The following is a 22,937-nucleotide window of genomic DNA, read 5'->3' as shown; positions in this document are numbered from 1 at the left end:
CTTGATTGTTCGAGGATCACGCTTCAGAAGCTTTGCAATTTTAAGAGTGCTGCATCCCTCTGCAAGATATATCACTATTTTTGACTTTTTAGAGCCGGTCAAGTCCTTCTTTTGACCCATTTTGCCAAAGGAAAGGAAGTTGCCTAATAATTATGCACACCTGATATAAGGTGTTGATGTCATTAGACCACACCCCTTCTCATTACAGAGATGCACATCACCTAATATGCTTAATTGGTAGTAGGCTTTCGAGCCTATACAGCTTGGAGTAAGACAACATGCATAAAGAGGATGATGTGGTCAAAATACTCATTTGCCTAATAATTCTGCACTCCCTGTATTGTATGTTTAGGAAGGCGTTGGGAGATTAGGTCAGAGATGTATCATAGGGGACACACACACACAATGCTGTACGTCATTGTTATTATTTCAAATTGCTAAGGGATTCGAAGAGAGAAGAGGAGGAGGAAAAACAATGGAAGGGGTGGACAAACTGGGCAGCACAGCTTATAGTAGATTGGAGGGGCGCAAAAGTGCTAAATGGGAGCCCACAAAGATGTTGCAGTAGTCTATGTGGGAGATGATGAGGGCACTAGCATATTGTTGATGAGAAGTTGAGGAAAGGGATGAATCAATAAATATTTGTTGGGAGTAGGAGGAGATGGTAATACCTTACATAAGTGGTATGAAAGACAGGGTGGAATCAAAGATTTCCTCAAGGCAGTGGACTTGTGAAACTGGGGAAACTTTGCAGCCATTAACTGTGATTGATGGTTCTTTGTGGTTTAGTGACATAGAGAAAAGTAGATTTTTTACGTTTCGTTGAGTTTTAGAAAGTGGGAGGAGAAGGAGCATATAGAAGATAGAGGCTTTGAACTCTGGATAACAATGAGGTAACATCTGGTTAGAGACATATATTTGAGTGTCATCAGCACAGAAGTGGTACTGAAATCCCTTGAACTCTATGAGCTGTCCTAGGCAAAGCTAAAGGAGAAGAGAAGAAGGTCACAGGACAGAGCCTCAGGAGATACTAGGAGGTGGCATGAGTGTGTCCAAAGAGGTACAGTACAAGGAGATCCAGAAAAAGGCCAGATCTGTGATGCCAAGGGATGGCAGAGTTCATAACGGCAGGGAGTGGCCAACCTTATAAGAGTATATTGTTATTTTAGTAAATTTAAAGTTTGTGACTGCAGTGGGAACTGTGAAAAGCAGTACTGTACCAATGCTGTTCTTTTAAACACCTGATCCATTGTAAAACAGTACATCAGTACAGAGTGTTCAAGTGTATTTAAATGAAGTAAACCATCTGGTAGGACTTAATACAGCCTGGCATATGGGGACAACAAGTTTTGAAAGTGTTTCAAGCATAAATTTCAAACGTAAGGAGGCTTTGATGTTAAACCTGCCACTGTATTAAAATTGTGGTAGTATAATTACTTGGAAACCTGATGCCCACAGTATCCATTGGCATGAAATGCAATTCCCTGCCGCTTTTTGTCTTTTAAATCTCACTGGTAGATAAATGAGCGGCGCTATCTGCAGTACCTCTGATGCGATTTACAATGATAAATACACACATCCTCATTTGAATTTAACTATTTTCCAATTTTCTCTACCCAACAGAAAGGCAATCGTTTGAGATTTCACAGCTTTTTGCGGGCTCCCATTAACATACAGGGATGTAACACTATAGAAATAAGTTAATTGCATAGGACAACATCAGCCATAAAAGAAAGAAGCTACATTCTAATAATGTGTACATGAAAGGCTTATAATTCTAATTCATTGGATCAGAAAGCAATTTGGCTCAGGCATTGTGGCTGCTCAGGGCTAGTTACATTTACATAAGCTGATAAAAACCTCACAAAAATATTTAATTACCCTGACTCCTAGCTCTCATACACATTCATGGCATCATGCATTTCTCGCTGTCACTCATGCTACTTACTATTCATCTGTTCCACTACAAGTCTTTTAAATCTGCCTGCTATGCACCTTACTCCCGTTACTGCTTACATTTTGAGGAAGGAATAGATTATCACTGCATTTTAGTAGTGAATGCCATGTATTCCATCGCTACCAAGGACTATACTTTAAGGGGCACTATTTACCAAAGGATGTTTCAAAAGAAATATGTTTTCAATACATTAAAATGTTAAAGGGTTATTCCCATCACATACTTTTATGGCATATCCACATGGTAAATGCCATAAAAGTCTAATAGATGTGGGTCCACTTTGCTGGCTGCAATGTATGGAGAGGTGAGCATGCTTATGTGGAAAACTGAGAAAGTATCTATCCAGGGACGTAAGACTACTTTCACACTAGTGTTTTTGCTGGATCTGGCAGGGTTCAGCAAAAACGCTTCCATTACTGATTATACAACCATCTGCATCCGTTATGAACCGATCCGGCTGTATTATCTGTAACATAGTCAAGACAGATCCGACATGAACTCCATTGAAAGTCAATAGGGGACGGATCCGTTTTTTATTGTGTCAGATTGTGTCAGAGAAAACGGATCCGTCCCCATTGTCTTGCATTGTGGGTCATGGCGATCCGTCCTGTTCCGCATCCAATGACGGAAAGCAAACTGCATCATGCTGTGGTTTTCTCTCTGGTAAGAGAACGCAACCAAACTGAACCAAATGCATTTTGGAGCACTCCGTTCTGTTCAGTTAAGTTTTTTCCCCATTGACAATGAATGGGGACAAAACTGAAGAGTTTTTTTTCTGGTATTGAGACCCTATGACAGATCTCAATACCAGAAAATATTAATGCTAGTTTAAAAGTAGCCTAACACAAAAACATTGGGCCCCTTAGCAAACTCTTGAACTGACCCCTGAGAAAGTTCTCTACAACCCACACTCCTGCGGCTAGTCAAGTCTACCTATGGCCTCTATACAAACCCTCACCAATTTAGTCATGCAAAAATATGAAAATAAAATGCTTTCTAGCGCTGGACAGGAGTAGGAGTCAAAAGTTTACTTTACATTATGCCACCTAAAGGACTGTATGCCCCCTTGTGCCCCACACAGTTATTTCACCTTAGTGCCCACACAGTAGAATGATACCTTTGTGCCCCAACACAGTGGTCATGTCCACTGAGTGCACTCACACAGTACTTATCTCCTCTTAGTGCCCAAACACAGTAGAATGCCCCCTTAGTGCCCCTTCACAGTAGTTATGCTCCTTTTGTGCCCCCATACAGTAGTCATGTCCCCTTAGTGAACCCTTTCAATAATCCTGGACCCTGAGAGTCCACCCCTTACAGTAGTGTTGCACCTCTTACAGCAGTAAAGCCCTTGTAGTATTAATTCTATAAAATCAGTAATACTCACCTAGCTGCTGGGAGAGCACATTATGCTCTCCCAGCAGCAAGAATTATGCAGTGACGTCATAGTGTCTGCTGAGCCGAACAGGTGAGCACACAGGCTGGGAACAGGACAGGGGATGATCCTCAGCCCGTGCGTTCTCCTACTCAGCCAAGCATTCACTATGACGACACTGCATTGCATCTGCTGGGGAGAGCACAAGTTGGGGAATTTCAGGGCCAAGTCTGGCTACGATTTCTGTCATCTATTATAGCACAGGCCTCGTCTGCCAGTACACATACACATACAGTAACAAAACTAAGGTAGCACAGTCTGGTATTTCCTCAAGGAAGCATGGTCTTTCATGTCATGTTCTTTGAGTATTCACCAATTGGGCATTCTTACATCATCATCGTCAAATACTTAAAGGCTATGTACACCTTCAGGGGCTGGTACCACCACTTGCAGAGCTTTCTAGGGGGTGAGAGGGAGCAGGGCCATACTACGCTCTGGCACTTGCATATACTACAGCCATGATGCCATATCATAGGCAGGATCGCATCATTATCTTCTATTGTAGAACAGTGTAGTGAAGCCCTGTCCTCTCACGGTAGGCAGCTCTGTAGGTGGAGGCAACCAGTTCTGCTCACATTCTAGGACATGTCGCTGGTGGCCACTTTAAATCCCCTTTAAGAATAAGACAAATTTATCAGACAGCATGCAACATTTGATAAATGTGACATAAAGACTCAAGCAAAACTGACTTAAAATATTCCCCTATGATAAATTCCGCCCTTTGTCCCCAAGTTGATCCTGCCCTGTAGAAATACTGGATTCTAATGAAGAAACACAGAACGGCTCCACAATAGCACATATACTGCGACCACACAGAAGGGGTGGGGGAGCTAAAAAGATGCTCACCTTAGGAACTTTGTGCAATTCAGGCACAACGCTGACAAGGCATGTAGTGTATAGTCTCAGGCTGCAGCCAAACTTGAAGCGAGATACCAGGGAGGATCCATTGTCCAGATGGTCTGAGGAATATGTGATACCCACATTGAAACGTGTAGCTTTATTATTGTCAATAAATTAGTTTCCACTATACTCAAGCAGCGCCGGCGTTTCTTCTCCTACTCTCAGGTAGAAATAGATCTGGTAAGTTTAGGCATTTAAAAACTATGTACTCATTTCGAGCTAAAACATTTTTTTAAATTGGTCTTTATTAAAAACATGTCGTCTTTTTTTCTGTACAGAGCTGACATTCTCTAGTAGCACCCTTTGGAACGTATTTCTTTTCCGCCAGACCAGGAGCAGATGGACTCCTTATCTCTGCTCTCTGACATTATAAACACTCATTATAGCTCAGTTCTTATCTTACTTATAAGAATGTCGCATAAATAAGTCTTTATGATCTCTTTATTATCTCTTTAGAATTAAGCTTTATTAGATGACTGGCACAAAGTGAAAATGAAAGTACCAGTCACACAGCTAGAAAAACAGTTAACCCTTTGTGACAGAACATATTTTTCCAGTCCAATTGAAAAAAAGATTTTTAGCCAAAAATGAGTAACATACAATCATACAAGAAAGTTGCCTCTGAAGGTGTACATAGTCTTTAAGCCATATTTCTAACACTAAGGCCCCTTACACACGGGCAAGACTTCCACACGGGTGCAATGCATGAGGTGAACGCATTTCACCCCGCACTGAATCCGGATTCCGGACCCATTCATTTCTTTGGGGCTGTGCACATGAGCGGTGATTTTTATGCATCACTTGTGCGTTGCGTGAAAATCACAGCATGCGATTTTTCACGCAACGCAGGCCACACAGAAATGAATGGTGCTGCGTTAAAAAAAATCGCAAGCATCTGCAAGCAAGTGCAGATGCGGTGCGATTTTTACGCATGGTTGCTAGGAGATGATCAGGATGGGGACCCGATCATTATTATTTACCCTTATAACATGGTTATAAAGGAAAAATAATAGCATGTTTAATACAGAATGCTTAGTAAAATAGGGCTGGAGGGATTAAAAAAAATAATAATAATTAAACTCACCTCATCCACTTGTTCGCGAAGCCTGGCTTCTCTTCTGTCTTGTTCTTTGCTGTCTAGGAGGAAAAGGACCTGTGGTGACGTCACTGCGCTCATCACATGGTTCCGTCACAAGATCCATCATTATGGTGATGGATCACGTGATGGACCGTGTGATGAGCGCAGTGTCGTCACCACAGGTCCTTTTCCTCAAAGAAGAAGAAAGAAGAGAAGCCTGGGCTGCGCAAACAAGTGGCTTAAGGTGAGTTAAATTTTATTTTATTTTAACCCCTCCATCACTATTTTACTAAGCATTCTGTATAACCATGTTATAAGGGAAAATAATAAAATCTACAGAACACCTAACCCAAACCCGAACTTCTGTGAAGAAGTCCGGGTTCGGGTCTGGGTAGCAAACATGCCGATTTTTCTCACACTTGTGCAAAACGCATTAAAATGCTTTGCACTCGTGAGGAAAAATTGTGCATGTTCCCTCAACGCACCCGCATCTTTTCCTGCAACGCCCGTGTGAACCCAGCCTAATAGTACTTCTGTAAATGTGTGATGTAATAGTAATTATAGCTTAAAAGCCATGACTCCACAGTGTTCTACACTTGGATCTGAGATGTGTCCTTTCTTCCTCCCCCCACCTTCCTTTCTATGTTAGACAGATCCCTTCCGGTCTGTGTGCATAGTGAGGGATCTGTCAATCATAACCAACTTCACGTATGTTCATTTGGTCCCTATCAACAAGATAGTATTTCAGAAGTGAAAGGAAAATCCAGTGTAACTTCAGAGAAGGGGAACAAAACTGGTGTGCTCCGAGCCTGCCAATGTGGGCTACAGAAAATCTGGTCAGTATTGTGGGTAACTTTAGACTTGGGGTGGAAGTGGTAGGTTCTATATATTTAACAGTCCGAATTTTTTATATTTGGCTGGAGTTACATGTTATCATTGCCATATCTATAGTGGTTCAGCCACTTGGATACCATACATATTGGGTTTACAGTTAGAATTTGTATGCATTTGTAACTACAATTCATTTCAATCAAGAGGTTATAGCAGAGGGATATTTATGGTTGTTCTCAATCTTGTTGGGGCACCTGGTGCCAGACCCTAAACAGTGATAGCTAACCTCCGGCACTCCAGCTGTGGTGAAACCACGACTCCCAGCATGCTCCTTTCATTTCTATGGAACAGACAAGCAAATGTGCATCTTGGGAGTTGTCGTTTTACCACAGCTGGAGTGCCAGAGGTTAGCCATTACAGCCCTAAGATGTGAGATATCAGATAAGTATTTGAAAGAGCGTTAGAGAAGAGAAAAGAAGTTCTGTGCCAAAAAGGATAGATTGTAAATGTGTGAGTTACCTATTCTTGTAGCAATGACCGAGAAGACACAGGGAGTAATCCTGTCTTATTGCATTCCTTACCCAGACAAATACCTTAAGGATGAACGTATTATTAAGAACAAACTTTTTTTTTTCCAAATCTGAATGCAGTTTACTTGGCTCTACAAAGTATTCATATCCGCTTACAAAAAGTTTGTTCTTCTCCGTTTCCTTTTGAAAATGAGTAGATTTGAGGTCCTCAGCTGTCTGACTCCATGTACAGTATGCATGTATCTATTACAAGTGACGTGTATGTTCTGCACTATCTGTGCCTGTACTGCCTGCTGCTGTATTTGTTCCACTTTATGGCGACGTCTTAGATCCCTTGTAATTCCGATGTATGTTTATTGTATTATTGTACTGGGAACCGCCGGTCGGAGTCTCCATATTCTGCAGTAGGATTCCATCTCTCTCCACAAAGCTGATATTATGTTGAACTCTTTCTTCTGCTTTCTTTCCAACTCTTCAAATAACTTTGGGTTAGATTCTCACCTCTTACGTTTTAGATTGGATTGGAAAATCTTTTGTAATCACTTTCTTTAAAAAAAATAAAATGTACTGACTGAACTCTCGCTTCACACAATAATGCTTAGTAGAGAATTGCAGTCATTTCCAGTGCAATATTGATTTTTCAGTGGTCTGTTCTCTATCTGTTTGTGAAGGACACAATATGGGGGACAATCTAGTCATGTCAGGTCCTTGAAAAATATGGTATCTCAGTACCAATAAAAAAACCAAAAAAAAAAACCAATGAGAAAATAAGAAAAATCAAGTGATTCTTTTCACCCATATGCAATGGTTCAGCTCAACTCGCTGGGGCCATTTTCAAGCAAGGATAATTAGATAGATCATTACCTCACAACATACCGGTATGTCCGAGTGGCTGGGGTTTAATTTATCACCCAGTGGACTATACACTACGTGCAGAATTATTAGGCAAATGAGTATTTTGACCACATCATCCTCTTTATGCATGTTGTCTTACTCCAAGCTGTATAGGCTCGAAAGCCTACTACCAATTAAGCATATTAGGTGATGTGCATCTCTGTAATGAGAAGGGGTGTGGTCTAATGACATCAACACCCTATATCAGGTGTGCATAATTATTAGGCAACTTCCTTTCCTTTGGCAAAATGGGTCAAAAGAAGGACTTGACAGGCTCAGAAAAGTCAAAAATAGTGAGATATCTTGCAGAGGGATGCAGCACTCTTAAAATTGCAAAGCTTCTGAAGCGTGATCATCGAACAATCAAGCGTTTCATTCAAAATAGTCAACAGGGTCGCAGGAAGCGTGTGGAAAAACCAAGGCGCAAAATAACTGCCCATGAACTGAGAAAAGTCAAGCGTGCAGCTGCCAAGATGCCACTTGCCACCAGTTTGGCCATATTTCAGAGCTGCAACATCACTGGAGTGCCCAAAAGCACAAGGTGTGCAATACTCAGAGACATGGCCAAGGTAAGAAAGGCTGAAAGACGACCACCACTGAACAAGACACACAAGCTAAAAAGTCAATACTAGGCCAAGAAATATCTCAAGACTGATTTTTCTAAGGTTTTATGGACTGATGAAATGAGAGTGAGTCTTGATGGGCCAGATGGCTGGATTGGTAAAGGGCAGAGAGCTCCAGTCTGACTCAGACGCCAGCAAGGTGGAGGTGGAGTACTGGTTTGGGCTGGTATCATCAAAGATGAGCTTGTGGGGCCTTTTTGGGTTGAGGATGGAGTCAAGCTCAACTCCCAGTCCTACTGCCAGTTTCTGGAAGACACCTTCTTCAAGCAGTGGTACAGGAAGAAGTCTGCAAGGTAAGAAAAACATGATTTTCATGCAGGACAATGCTCCATCACATGCGTCCAAGTACTCCACAGCGTGGCTGGCAAGAAAGGGTATAAAAGAAGAAAATCTAATGACATGGCCTCCTTGTTCACCTGATCTGAACCCCATTGAGAACCTGTGGTCCATCATCAAATGTGAGATTTACAAGGAGGGAAAACAGTCCACCTCTCTGAACAGTGTCTGGGAGGCTGTGGTTGCTGCTGCACGCAATGTTGATGGTGAACAGATCAAAACACTGACACAATCCATGGATGGCAGGCTTTTGAGTGTCCTTGCAAAGAAAGGTGGCTATATTGGTCACTGATTTGTTTTTGTTTTGTTTTTTTAATGTCAGAAATGTATATTTGTGAATGTTGAGATGTTATATTGGTTTCACTGGAAAAAAAAATAATTGAAATGGGTATATATTTGTTTTTTGTTAAGTTGCCTAATAATTATGCACAGTAATAGTCACCTGCACACACAGATATCCCCCTAAAATAGCTAAAACTAAAAACAAACTAAAAACTACTTCCAAAAATATTCAGCTTTGATATTAATGAGTTTTTTGGGTTCATTGAGAACATGGTTGTTGTTCAATAATAAAATTAATCCTCAAAAATACAACTTGCCTAATAATTCTGCACTCCCTGTATAATAAAGTGTCAGTTGTGCTAGGAAACATCAATCTTTTGTCAGGTCCATTTGGCTTTTTCTTTTCCCATTGACTGTAGTATATTCAGCTGATCTCACATGTCACCTTGTTATTTATAGGCCACCACTTTCTACCTGATGTCACAGTTTTTAGATTTAAAAGGCATTTCCACCTGTCTGCCTAGCCTCAATATCATGCTGTCTAAATTCTTTCCCACTTTTGGCTACTTTTTTGTGTCATGTTTCTAGATTTAAAACTTTTTGCTTGTCTATCTTGGTCTCCATCCCAGCAGCAACTACCAGTTATTGACTATATTCATATTATGCCTCGTTTCCATCTCTATACCACTACAATAATGTTTAGAAGAAATTTAGAAATTATGTAATGTAAGTTAAAGGCTATGGACACCTTTGGGGGCAATTTTTTTGCCATTGCATTGTTCTAATTTTAAGCTAAGAATAATTTTTTCTATAGGTCTTTAGTAAAGATTTTGAAACCCTTTCTCTGTACAGCCTTGAGATTCTCTAGTAGCCTACTTTGTGTTTTACTGTGTTCTATCAGGCATCTCAGCTGAGGGCTCCTTATCTCTCATCTTATAAACACTCATAGCTCAATTCTACTGATAAGAATGAGCCTTTAATAATTGATTTTGAGCTATTAGTAATTTAGAGAAAAGGGTTATTAGCAAAGATTTTCACAGCTAGGCAAAAGTTAACCCTTTATGACAAAGCCACTGAATATTTTAAATAAAGACCAACCGAAAAATTATTTTAATCCCAAAATGAGTAAAATGCAATCCTGTGCGCCTGCGGCAATTGAAGACAGGTACGGCCGCGGCGCAGGCGCAAGATTTTAAATGCAAACAGGCAGGGCCAGCAGAGAACGATCCCGTTCACTGGCCCTGTCAATCACAATGTGGAGGGGGCGTCTTTACGATCGGAGGATGCGGCTGCTACCAGCAAGTAGCCGCCCTACTTGCTGGTAGCAAGGTAATTAGCATATTTTAAAAGCTTGTTTTAAACTAAATCTACAGGACCAAAATGATTAATTTGATCATGTAGCCATAAATCGCAGTGTAGGGATTATAAGTAAGCAAAAAATAAAATAAAGGTTTAGTGGGGTGACAGAAGCCCTTTAAACTTAAAACTTTGGTCTAGAAAAGCTAAATTTTTCCTAAGCCATCCTCCTACTGGAGTGGGACTGCGACTTTTAAAACAAGTCTCAGTCATTAATCTTGAGTGAAACTCATTAACATAACTAGCCACACCCACTCCCCCACCCATATTTCGAAACTGGAGTGAGTGGTGTAAAAATGCAAAAAGTCTCAAAGTGTTTTCTCAAGTGAGACCAAAAGGTTGCAAATGCCCCATTTTAGGACTATATGAAGCCAGGCATGATAAATCAGGGCCTAAGTCTATATAAAGGGGGTTGTCCAGCCATTAATATTGGTGACCTATCAGTTGTTTGACGAGGAGGTGGTCTTTAGACTACGCCTTATCTCCTGTGCAGTGGCGGAGCAGTGTAATTACAAGTACTCGTTCCTTGACATGGACGAAGTGCAGTGTAATGAAGAGAAAGCGGTGCCCGCATGGACGATAGGTCATCAATATTACCGGCTGGACAACCACTTTAAATACTGGCTCACTGTTCATACCTTCATTAAACAAACTTTTTCTCTTGATCATTGCAAAACATTCAGACTCCTGGGGCTCATCTGTTGACAACTCGTGCACATCATTACTTTCAGTGGTTCTAGTCATTTTACTAATGGAGTTTTAATAATGGCATTAAGAGAGAAGAGAATAAAGAAGTTTGAGGATTAAGACTTGCTTCTTTACTAGTGGACATTACGCTTCATACAGTTAGATTTTAGAGCTTCAGGTGCATTAGCCATCTACACAGTGGTAGCCTTCTGTTTTCTCAGTCACTAGATAGCAGCTCTATCAATTGTACCAGGAGCTGTATTTTCTACTGCATCCATCTACAGTACTTCACGCCTGATGCCACACAGCTTTTGGACAGACTAGGAATCATTTCTGTAATTTTATGAGTAGAATTTAACAACAGATATTTTTGTTTGCTCATTTGAAATGCACCCGGTACAATACCAAGGGGCATTAAATGCTGGCACCAGCCGGCCTGGCACTGAATGAATAATATCGTTCTTGTGGAAAGGCCCAAAGCTCTTGACCTTTGTGACTCACCAGCTGTATCAGTAAATGGTTTGTATCCTGTTTTTATGATTGAGAAAACTTTAATTACTGGTAGTGTATTTACATTCTTTTTTTCAGAAATTATAGGATGTGCTTCACTAAAAATTGTAACTTCAATACTCAGTTCATATAGGCAAAGGGGGTCATTTACCTGGACTCCCTAACCAAGAAACTGGTGTAAAAAAGTTGTAAACCCTTATTTTGCGACTTTTTGAATTCCCATGCACCTTAATTTAAATACACGCAGCATTTCTACACAAACCTCGTCACTGGGAATGTGGGGGGGGGGGGGGGGTGTGTGGCATACCAGGTGGGAGTGACGATTTAACTATCATTTACGGCAGCTTCATGGTATAAAGGATGAAATCAACTCCAGCCAGGTGCTGTAATAAATTTCAATCTAGGCACACAGACTGGCAAAGAATGCACCTCATTTATGATGAGGCCTGCATCTTGTTATAAAAAAAGGCCAACCTTTGCCGCCACCAGTGTTTGATAAATGACCCCCAAAGTCTCTTAACTACTGCTGACTATAAGAAAATTATATTACTAAAGTGTAACTGCTGTTTTATTTTTATTTGTGTAATGTGTAGGGGCAGTAGTACTGACCATTTTTGTAATATACTTTAAATAATAAAATCATACATTTTTATTAGAAAAATAGCTCTAAAGTGGCCCATTTTGAGCCTTAGCAACACTCCTCTGTCTTCTGTTTACATAACAGAGTCAGTGTTAGCAAGTCTACACTGTTGTGGACAGAAGACAGAGGAGCGTTGCTAAGGCTCAAAATGGGCCACTTTAGAGCCATTTTTCTATTAAAAATGTATGATTTTTTAAATTAAAGTATATTACAAAAATAGTCAGTATCACTGCCCTTATACATTATATTTTAACCCCTTTAGGACCCTGCCATTTTTCACCTTAAAGACCAGGGCATTATTATTTTTTTTTGCAAATCTGACATTTTCAAAATTTCGATGTCTCTGCTTAACAGATAGTGATACCTCCTAAAATAGTTATTACTTTACATTTCCCATATGTCTACTTCATGTTTGGATCATTTTGTAAATGACATTTTCTTTTTTTGGGACGTCAAATTTTAGAAGCAAATCTTACAATTTTTAAGACAATTTCCAAAACCCAATTTTTAAAGACCAGTTCATGTCTGAAGTCACATTGAGGGGCTTACATAATAGAAACCACCCATAAAAGGCCCCATTTTAGAAACTACACCCCTCAAGGTATTCAAAACAGATTTTACTAACTTTGTTAACCCTTTAGGTGTTCCACAAAAATTAAAGGAAAATCTAGATAAAACTTCAGAATTTCACTTTTTGGGCAGATTTTCCATTTTAATCCATTTTTTTCCAGTAATAAAGCAAGGGTTAACAGCTAAACAAAACTCAATATTTATTACCCTGATTCTGTAGTTTATAGAAACATCCCATATGTGGTCATAAACTGCTGTATGGACACATGGCAGGGCGCAGAAGGAAAGGAACGCCATATGGATTTTGGAAGGGAGATTTACTGGGATAATTTTAAGTTGCCATGTCACATTTGAAGACCCCCTGATGCACCCCTAGAGTAGAAACTCCAAAAAAGTGACCCTATTTAGGAAACTACACCCCTCAAGGTATTCAAAACTGATTTTAAAACTTTGTTAACCCTTTAAGTGTTTTACAAGAATTAAAGGAAAATGCAGATGAAATTTCAGAATTTTACTTTTTTGGCAGATTTTCCATTTTAATCCATTTTTTTCCGCTAACAAAGCAAGGGTTAACAGCCAAACAAAACTCAATATTTATTACCCTGATTCTGTAGTTTACAGAAACACCCCATATGTGGTCATAAACTGCTGTACGGGCACAGAAGGAAAGGAATGCCATATAGTTTTTGGAAGGCAGATTTTTAAATTTTTTAAGTTGCCATGTCACATTTGAAGACCCCCCTAGAGTAGAAACTCCCAAAAAGTGACCCCGTTTTGGAAACTACGGGATAAGGTGGCAGTTTTGTTAGCACTATTTTAGGGCACATATGATTTTTGGTTGCTCTATATTACACTTTTTGTGAGGCAAGGTAGCAAAAAATAGCTGTTTTGGCACCGTTTTTTTTTTTACAATGTTCATCTGACAGGTTAGATCATGTGCTTTTGTTGCAGGTTGTTGCGGACGCGACAATATCAAATATGACTACTTTTTGGGATGATTGTTTCAGTTTTACATAATAAAGCATTTTAAAAAAAAAATATTTTTTAGTGTCTCCATATTCTGAAAGCCATAGTTTTTTTAAATTTTTTGGGTGTACTATGTAGAGGATCATTTTTTTCGGTATGAGATTTTGGTTTGATTAGTACTATTTTAGGGGGCATATCACTTTTTGATCGCTTGGCATTACACTTTTTGTTATGTAAGGTGACAAAAAATTGCTTTTTTTTTACAAATTATTTTTATTTTTTTACAGTGTTCACCTAGGGGGTTAGTTCATGTGATATTTTTATACAGCAGGTTCTTACAGACACGGCTATACCTAATATGTATCCTTTTTTTTTTTATTATTACTTGAAACAAAAAAATAAATAAATGTTTAAGTGTTTCCATATTCTGAGAGCCATAGTTTATTTTTTATTTTTAGGGCGATTGGGGCGATTGTCTTAGGTAGGGTCTCATTTTTTGTGGGATCAGATGACCGTTTGATTGGTATGATTTTGGGGTGTGTATGACTTTTTGATCGCTTGGTATTACACTTTTTGTGAGGTGACAAAAATTTTATTTTTTTATTTTTTACGGTGTTTAACTGAGGGGTTAGGTCATGTGATATTTTTATACAGCAGGTTCTTAAGGACGCGGCGAAACCTAATATGTACACTTTTTTATTTATTTAAGTTTTACACAATAACAGCATTTTTGAAACCATATTCTGAGAGCCATATATTTTTTTTTTTGTTTGGGCGATTGTGGGATGAGATGACGGTTTGATTGGTACTATTTTTGGGGGGCATACACCTTTTTGATCACTTGGTGTTGCACTTTTTGTGATGTAAGGTGACAAAAACATGATTGTTTTAGCACAGTTTTTTATTTCATTTTTTCTACGGCGTTCAGGTGAGGGGGTGGATCATGTGATATTTTTGTAGAGCTGGTCGTTACGGACGTAGCAATACGCAATATGTCTGGTTTTCCTTTTTTTCTTCCTATTTGTTTTTACAATTTTATGTGTTTTTATTTGGGGATTTTTTTTTTTTACTTGAAACTTTCTATTTTTATGTGAAAAACTTTTTTTTTTACTTTTTTTTTTACTTTTTTTTTTGTGCCACTCTGGGACACTCTGCAATGCATTACAATACAACCTGTATTGTAATGCAATGGCTGGCAGCTTTTATGCTGTCAGCCTGCCTGTGAGACCCAGCCTAAGGCTTCCTGCACACGACTTTAAGTGTCCCATTGCCGTATTGCGGACCGCATTTGCAGATCCACAATACATGGGCGCCAGTCCGTGGGAATTCACTTCAATGGGTCCGCAAATCCGGAGATGCAGAACGGAAGTACGGAATGGAACCCTATAGAAGCACTACGGAGTGCTTCCGTCGGGTTTCGTCCCGTACTTCTGTTCCGCAAAAAGATAGAACATGTCCTATCTTTTTGCGAAACAGGCGGATCACGGACCCATTAAAGTGAATGTGTCCGCAATCCGCTGCGGTTGCACGGCCACGGGGCGCACACGTTCATGTGCAGGGGGCCTAAGAGCTGAGCTGATCTCACAGGCTTCAGTAGAAGGAAAGCTCCAATGCCTATGGAAGGCATCGGGCTTGCCTTCTCTGCCATTGGGTCCCTGCCACTGCAGCCTGGGGACCCGATAGGGAAGCGGAGGGCACCTGTACCCTCTGTATGCCGCAGTTAAAGCTTTGGGTTAACACGCTGGCAGGGGCCCGGCTGTCAGTGACTTGTGGGTCCGTGCCACTGATCGGGCAGGCGCAGCTCCTGCACCCGCCCGATCAGCGTGCCGTACATGTATGGCGCTGGTCCTTAAGTCACGTTCACCAGTGCCTTATTTAATGGGAAGAAACAGTGCAGGATTACAAATATCACAAAAACAAGTTGAAAAGAACAACCAAGTATGAAAGGAAACCTCCTGGCCCTCAAGACTTTAATGGCGGAGAGCTGATAGAAACATATAGCTGTTAGAAATCAAGTCAGGAGTGAAATCAGTGAAACGTGCTTTTACTCTGACTTTCATTTGCATTCTCTGCCATCCCGATTTCTAACAGCTATATCTTCTGATGTAATGGATATAATGTTGTGCTTCTGGTATTGTCTGAAAGCTTGGAATGCCAGACCCATATCTCTAGCTGCAAGCAATCTCAAGATATAAGCAGCTAAAGCAGCCCTCCCCTCTTCTTAAAAGGGTTTTCTAAAACTTTAATACCGATGACCTATCATCAGTATCCGATCGCTGGAGGTTATGTTTCATACCACCACATCTTTCATCCCATTCAAAAATGGCTTTTTAAATGTTCAGAGAATGAATATTAGATTCAAATGAAATTCAAGGAGTACACAGCACTTACTATGTGAGGACAATAGCGACAGCATCATTGAGGACGCTCTCTCCAAAGAGCAGGGTGTACAGATCAGTATCCACATGTAGTTCATGGAAAATAGCCAGAACCGTTACTGAAAAATACAAAGCAGGGCAATTATTTTTTATAATTACACCATCAGTGACAAGGAGAAATACAGCAATGGCAATGTATCATCGCTGGATCCTGCCAGTAGCCTTTTGATGATGACAAGCCAAGACCTTGATGTATTCACATTCATGTACTAATATTCAATAAATCTGTCACCCAAAGATTAAAACATCTTGAAAGTAACGTGGGGATGTGCAGAGTCCCTGACATCGTCTGCTCACTTGTCCTTCAATTTTCAGCAATTTTACAATCCCAAATAAATTCCCTTTAGGTTAAGGTTCACTAAGTCATGTTCCTAATATCTAATGGCGCCAACTTCAACAGTCGTTAATCAGCGCGCTGTCCTCGTAGAAACCGACCAGGGTTGAATTATCCTAGATGTCTGTTTCCATAATAGCACCATCATGCGCAATGGCCCGTGATGCTAACGAGATGTTAATGAGGCAAGAAAAGGACACTTGACTGTGCGTTTTTGCTATGCTCTATAAATGTTAATGTCAGGAATTATGCATAGATTACACATTATGCATGACATTCTTAGTCCCTCTTATGCTAATATAAATGACAAATACAATGTAGATAAATATAGCATATGTAGTTATAGGTAAAAATAACTAATTACAGCTATTTTCACAAAAGCAGAGGTAACTACAAAAGGTCACAGTAAGATGACCTAAAACGCCTCTATCCAAAATTACTCATGGACCTGAACAAGCCCCAGAGCTATCAGAACATGATCTACAGTTACACTACGACTAGAGATAGATGAATCGAAGCTGGCGAAGTGGAATTGGATCCGAATTTCAGGAATTATTCGATTCGCACCGAATCCGAATTTCCTCACACTTCGTGGTAACTAATCGCATTTCTTTTCCAGAAATGGCTGCTGCACATGTTAGGACATGGAGCAAGGAACTCTGAGAAGGCAGGATCACCCATAATGCCATGCATGCATCCAAACAGCAGCCAGCCAGCCCTGTGATGTCACAGCCAGTGTTGGCCAGTTCGCAGTGTTCGCCCACGAACACATGTGAGCTGCCATCTTAAATCACAAGTCCGGCGATGCACAGGTAAGCTCTTACCTGTGCCTGCGCCGCGAGCCGGTCTGAAACAAATGCAGTCACCGGGAGCAGGCAGTTCCGAAAACAGCCCGATGAAGGCCTCCGGCGGCTGTTCTCGGAACTGCCTGCTCCCGGTGACCGCATTTGTTTCAGACCGGCTCACGACGCAGGCACAGGTAAGAGCTTACCTGTGCATCGCCGGACTTGTGATTTAAGATGGCAGCTCACATGTGTTCATGGGCGAACAATGCGAACTGGCCATCACTGGTCACAGCCCTATAAATAGCCTCAGCCATCTTGGATTCAGCCATTTTCCAGTGTGCTTAGTAGTGATCGACCGATTATCGGTTTTACCGATATTATCGGCCGATAGTCAGGATTTTGAAAGTTTTCAGTATCGGCATCTATTTTTCTGATATGCCAATAACAAATCGGGAACAAGGATTGCGCTGCTCTCAGCGCGATCCGTGTTCACTCAGCAGCACAGAGGAGAAGGAAGTAGTGTCTCCCTCCTCTCTTTGCTTCTGCCACCAATGAGAGGAGAGAGGAGAAGAGGAGGGGAGGGGCTGTGGCCACTGCGCCACCAATGATGTTAACTAACTCATTCAAATTCAACAGGAGACAGGAGCTGGCTGCAGAATCACATAGCCAGCTCCCGACCTCTATGACAAGTAGCTGCGATCCGCGGTAGTTAACCCCTTAGGTGCCACACCTGAGGGGTTAACTGCCGCGGATAGTGGCTACCGCTCATAGAGGGCGGGTGCGGCTATATGATTCTGCAGCCAGCTCCCGCCTCCTGTATATGAATTAATGAGAGAGTTATCTTCATTGGTGGCGCAGTGCGCCACCCCAACCCCAGTATTAAGAACATTGGTGGCGCAGTGCGCCCCCCCACCCAAGCCCCCCAGTATTAATCATTGGTGGCGCAGTGCGCCCCCCCACCCCAGTATTAAAAACATTGGTGGCGCAGTGCGCCCCCCCCACCCAAGCCCTCCAGTATTAATCATTGGTGGCAGTGGCCACAGGGTCCCCTCCTCATTGGTGGTGCAGTGGCAGCTTCTGATCGGAGCCCCAGCATTGTAAGCCTGGGGCTCCGATCGGTTACCATGGCAGCCAGGATGCTACTGAAGCCCTGACTACCATGGTAAGCTCCATGCTGCTGTGTGCACAAAGCACAGAGCAACAGGGAGAGTGTAAGGTCCTATTCACCCTGATAGAGCTCTATCAGGATGAATAGGATAAGGGTTCTAGCCCCTAAGGGGGCTAAAGGTTAGTAAAAAAAAAAACAAATAGTAAAAAAACAGAAACACCAAAATATTACATATAAATGAAAAATAAAGATTTACAAAAAAAGCTACACGTTAACAATAAACATGTTTATTTTCAGCAGATTTGTGTAGGAATTTTTAGTTAGAATATCGGTATACATTATCGGCTATCGGCCTGAAAGTTCACAGATTATCGGTATCGGCTCAAAAAAAATCAATATCGGTCGATCCCTAGTGCTTAGTGCAGGGAGAGACGTCAGCAGGCACTAGGGAAAGTGGTAGAAAAGACTTGAAAACGTATATTTTGCTCCATAGAAGTTCAGGGAAAGAATTCCATTCACGTGTCATCTCTGTTTTGGATCCACTCCTGTTTTTTTTTGCATTAGTAATACTGATGGATTACTGACCAAATGCTGACCGAGAAAAGGCAGATGCTCCACAGACAGGATCTGTTTTTTGGAGGGTTATTGTTCTGACGGATCAGAGAAAGGGCAAAATAATCAGTGATGTCAACACAAACTTACTGCTGACACCCTCTCCACACTGTCGGGGGGCTCTACTTGTATAAGTGTTTAATAGAACAGGTTCTGTAGATATCTATGTGGAATCAGCTGACGACGGTGTAAAAGAAGTGCGCTCTTTCACGCTATAGAAGTGTAGGGAAAGGATAGGGAGGAATTATTCCACAGTATTGAAGCAGAACAGGGTTCAATAGGAGTGATTACAGCCTTGGCAATAGGAACAATCCTATTACACCTTGCTGCACTGACTGCGGATCCAAATTGTCATTATACTGCTGCTCATTTTAGATTTGCAATAGATGATACCTCTGTAATTCCAGCAAAGTGTTCTTGTTATTGGGGTATTATTAGCCCTTGTGGAGTGCAGTTATATATGTGTTCTAAAGCCTTTTTTGTCGTGTATTAGTGGGGAAAAAAGGGGCTTATTAGCCATTGTGTGTTAAAGTAAGAAAATTACAGCCCTTTTTGGCGTGTATTAGAGGCAAAAAATATATATTATTTGCCGTTCACGACCGCAGTTATATGTTTTAAATACTTTTTTTGGGGTGTATTAGTGGGGAAAAAGAAAAAGGGCTTATTAGCCATTGTGTGGTGAAGTGAAAAAATTAAAGCCCATTTTGGCGTGTATCAGTGGCAAAAAAAAAAAACATTATTTGCCATTCACGGCCGCAGTTATATGTTCTAAAGCATTTTTTTGACGTGTATTAGTGGGGGAAAAGGGCTTATTAGCTGTTGTGTGGTGAAGTGAGAAAATGACAGCCCTTTTTGGCTTGTATCAGTGGCAAAAAAATACAAACCGGATTCCAAAAAAGTTGGGACACTATACAAATCGTGAATAAAAACTGAATGCAATGATGTGGAGGTGCCAACTTCTAATATTTTATTCAGAATAGAACATAAATCACGAAACAAAAGTTTAAACTGAGAAAATGTACCATTTTAAGGGAAAAATATGTTGAATCAGAATTTCATGGTGTCAACAAATCCCACAAAAGTTGGGACAAGGCCATTTTCACCACTGTGTGGCATCTCCCCTTCTTCTTACAACACTCAACAGACGTCTGGGGACCGAGGAGACCAGTTTCTCAAGTTTAGAAATAGGAATGCTCTCCCATTCTTGTCTAATACAGGCCTCTAACTGTTCAGTCGTCTTGGGCCTTCTTTGTTGCACCTTCCTCTTTATGATGCGCCAAATGTTCTCTATAGGTGAAAGATCTGGACTGCTGACTGGCCATTTCAGTACCCGGATCCTTCTCCTACGCAGCCATGATGTTGTGATTGATGCAGAATGTGGTCTGGCATTATCTTGTTGAAAAATGCAGGGTCTTCCCTGAAAGAGATGACGTCTGGATGGGAGCATATGTTGTTCTAGAACCTGAATATATTTTTCTGCAATGATGGTGCCTTTCCAGACATGCAAGCTGCCCATGCCACATGCACTCATGCAACCCCATACCATCAGAGATGCAGGCTTCTGAACTGAGCGTTGATAACAACTTGGGTTGTCCTTATCCTCTTTGGTCCGGATGACATGGCATCCCAGATTTCCAAAAAGAACTTTGAATCGTGACTCGTCTGATCGCAGAACAGTCTTCCATTTTGCCACACTCCATTTTAAATGATCCCTGACCCAGTGAAAACGCCTGAGCTTGTGGATCTTGCTTAGAAATGGCTTCTTCTTTGCACTGTAGAGTTTCAGCTGGCAACGGCGGATGGCACGGTGGATTGTGTTCACTGACAATGGTTTCTGGAAGTATTCCTGAGCCCATTCTGTGATTTCCTTTACAGTAGCATTCCTGTTTGTGGTGCAGTGTCGTTTAAGGGCCCGAAGATCACGGGCATCCAGTATGGTTTTACGGCCTTGACCCTTACGCACAGAGATTGTTCCAGATTCTCTGAATCTTCGGATGATGTTATGCACAGTTGATGATGATAGATGCAAAGTCTTTGCAATTTTTCGCTGGGTAACACCTTTCTGATATTGCTCCACTATCTTTCTGCGCAACATTGTGGGAATTGGTGATCCTCTACCCATCTTGGCTTCTGAGAGATACTGCCACTCTGAGAAGCTCTTTTTATACCCAATCATGTTGCCAAATTTACTTTTTCCAACCTCTTATTGCCACTTGTCCAGACTTTTTGGGGATTTGTTGACACCGTGAAAATTTGAATCAACGTATTTTTCCTTTAAAATGATACATTTACTCGGATTAAACGTTTGATCTGTCATCTACGCTCTATTACAAATAAAATATTGACATTTGCCATCTCCACATCATTGCATTCAGTTTTTATTCACGATTTGTTTAGTGTCCCAACTTTTTTGGAATCCGGTTTGTATATTATTTGCCGTTCACGGCCACAGTTATATGTTCTAAAGCCTTTTTTTGGCGTGTATTAGTGGGGAAAAAGAAAAAGGGCTTATTAGGGTACTTTCACACTTGCGTTGTGAGGATCCGGCAGGCAGTTCCATCGCCGGAACTGCCTGCCGGATCTGGAAATCCGTATGCAAACTGATATCATTTATAGACGGATCCGGATGCGGATCCGTCTGACAAATGCATTGAAATACCAGATCTCTGGTGTCACCTGGAAAAACTGATCCGTTATTTATTATTTTCACATTTTTAACCCCATAGGGACACAGCCTTATTTCACCTTAAGGACCAGGCCATTTTTTGCAAATCTGACCACTGTCACTTTAAGTGCTGATAACTTTAAAACGCTTTGACTTATCCAGGCCGTTCTGAGATAGTTTTTTCGTCACATATTGTACTTCATGACAGTGGTAAAATGAAGTCAAAAAAATTATTTTTTTTTGCACAAAATAATACCTAATTTACCCCAAAATTGCAAAAATTTGCAAATTTCAAAGTTTCAGTTTCTCTACTTCTGTAATACATAGTAATACCCCCAAAAATTGTGATGACTTTACATTCCCCATATGTTTACTTCATGTTTTTAGCATTTTGGGAATGATATTTTATTTTTTGGGGATGTTACAAGGCTTAGAAGTTTAGAAGCAAATTTTGTAATTATTCAGAAATCTTCAAAATCCCACTTTTTATGGACCAGTTCAGGTTTGAAGTCATATTGTGAGGCTTAGATAATAGAAACCTCCCAAAAATGACCCCATCTAAGAAACTACACCCCTCAAGGTATTCAAAACTGATTTTACATACGTCGTTAACCCTTTAGGTGTTGCACAAGAGTTATTGGCAAATGGGGAAGAAATTTGAGAATTTCATTTTTTTGTCTAATTTTCCATTTTAACCCATTTTTTCCACTAACAAAGCAAGGGTTAACAGCCAAACAAGACTGTATCTTTATTGCCCTGACTCTGCCGTTTACAGAAACACCCAATATGTGGCCGTAAACTACTGTACAGCCACACAGCGGGGCGTAGAGTGAAAGGTGCGCCGTTTGGTTTTTGGAAGGCTGATTTTTATGGACTGGTTTATTTACACCATGTCCCATTTGAAGCCCCCTGATGCACCCCTAGAGCAGAAACTCCCTAAAAGTGACCCCATCTAAGAAAGTACACCCCTCAAGGTATTCAAAACTGATTTTACATACGTCGTTAACCCTTTAGGTGTTGCGCAAGAGTTATTGACAAATGGGGATGAAATTTGAGAATTTGATTTTTTTTTGTCTAATTTTCCATTTTAACCCATTTTTTCCACTAACAAAGCAAGGGTTAACAGCCAAACAAGACTGGATCTCTATTGCCCTGACTCTGCCTTTTACAGAAACACCCAATATGTGGCCGTAAACTACTGTACGGCCACACAGCGGGGCGTAGAGTGAAAGGTGCGCCGTTTGGTTTTTGGAGGGCTGATTTTTATGGACCGGTTTATTTACACCATGTCCTGTTTCAACCCCCCTGATGCACCCCTGGAGTAGAAACTCCCTAAAAGTGACCCCATCTAAGAAAGTACACCCCTCAAGGTATTCAAAACTGATTTTACATACGTCGTTAAC

At 40.9% G+C, this 22,937-nt stretch overlaps 1 protein-coding gene across 1 annotated transcript in view; it reads right to left on the bottom strand.

The window, feature by feature from the left end:
* The window catches only part of SLC9A9 (solute carrier family 9 member A9), an 804,798-nt gene that overhangs the window by 601,952 nt on the left and 179,909 nt on the right, over positions 1-22,937 (bottom strand). The window contains exon 6 of the mRNA XM_044291747.1: positions 15,984-16,089. Within this exon, the coding sequence (XP_044147682.1) occupies positions 15,984-16,089 (106 nt within the window). The remainder of the gene's footprint in view (positions 1-15,983; positions 16,090-22,937) is intronic.

The sequence above is a fragment of the Bufo gargarizans genome, chromosome 4 (genome assembly GCF_014858855.1).
Source record: "Bufo gargarizans isolate SCDJY-AF-19 chromosome 4, ASM1485885v1, whole genome shotgun sequence".
Lineage (NCBI taxonomy): Eukaryota > Metazoa > Chordata > Amphibia > Anura > Bufonidae > Bufo > Bufo gargarizans.
The sequence above is the reverse complement of the archived record's forward strand: the minus strand, read 5'-3'. Positions and strand labels throughout refer to the sequence as shown.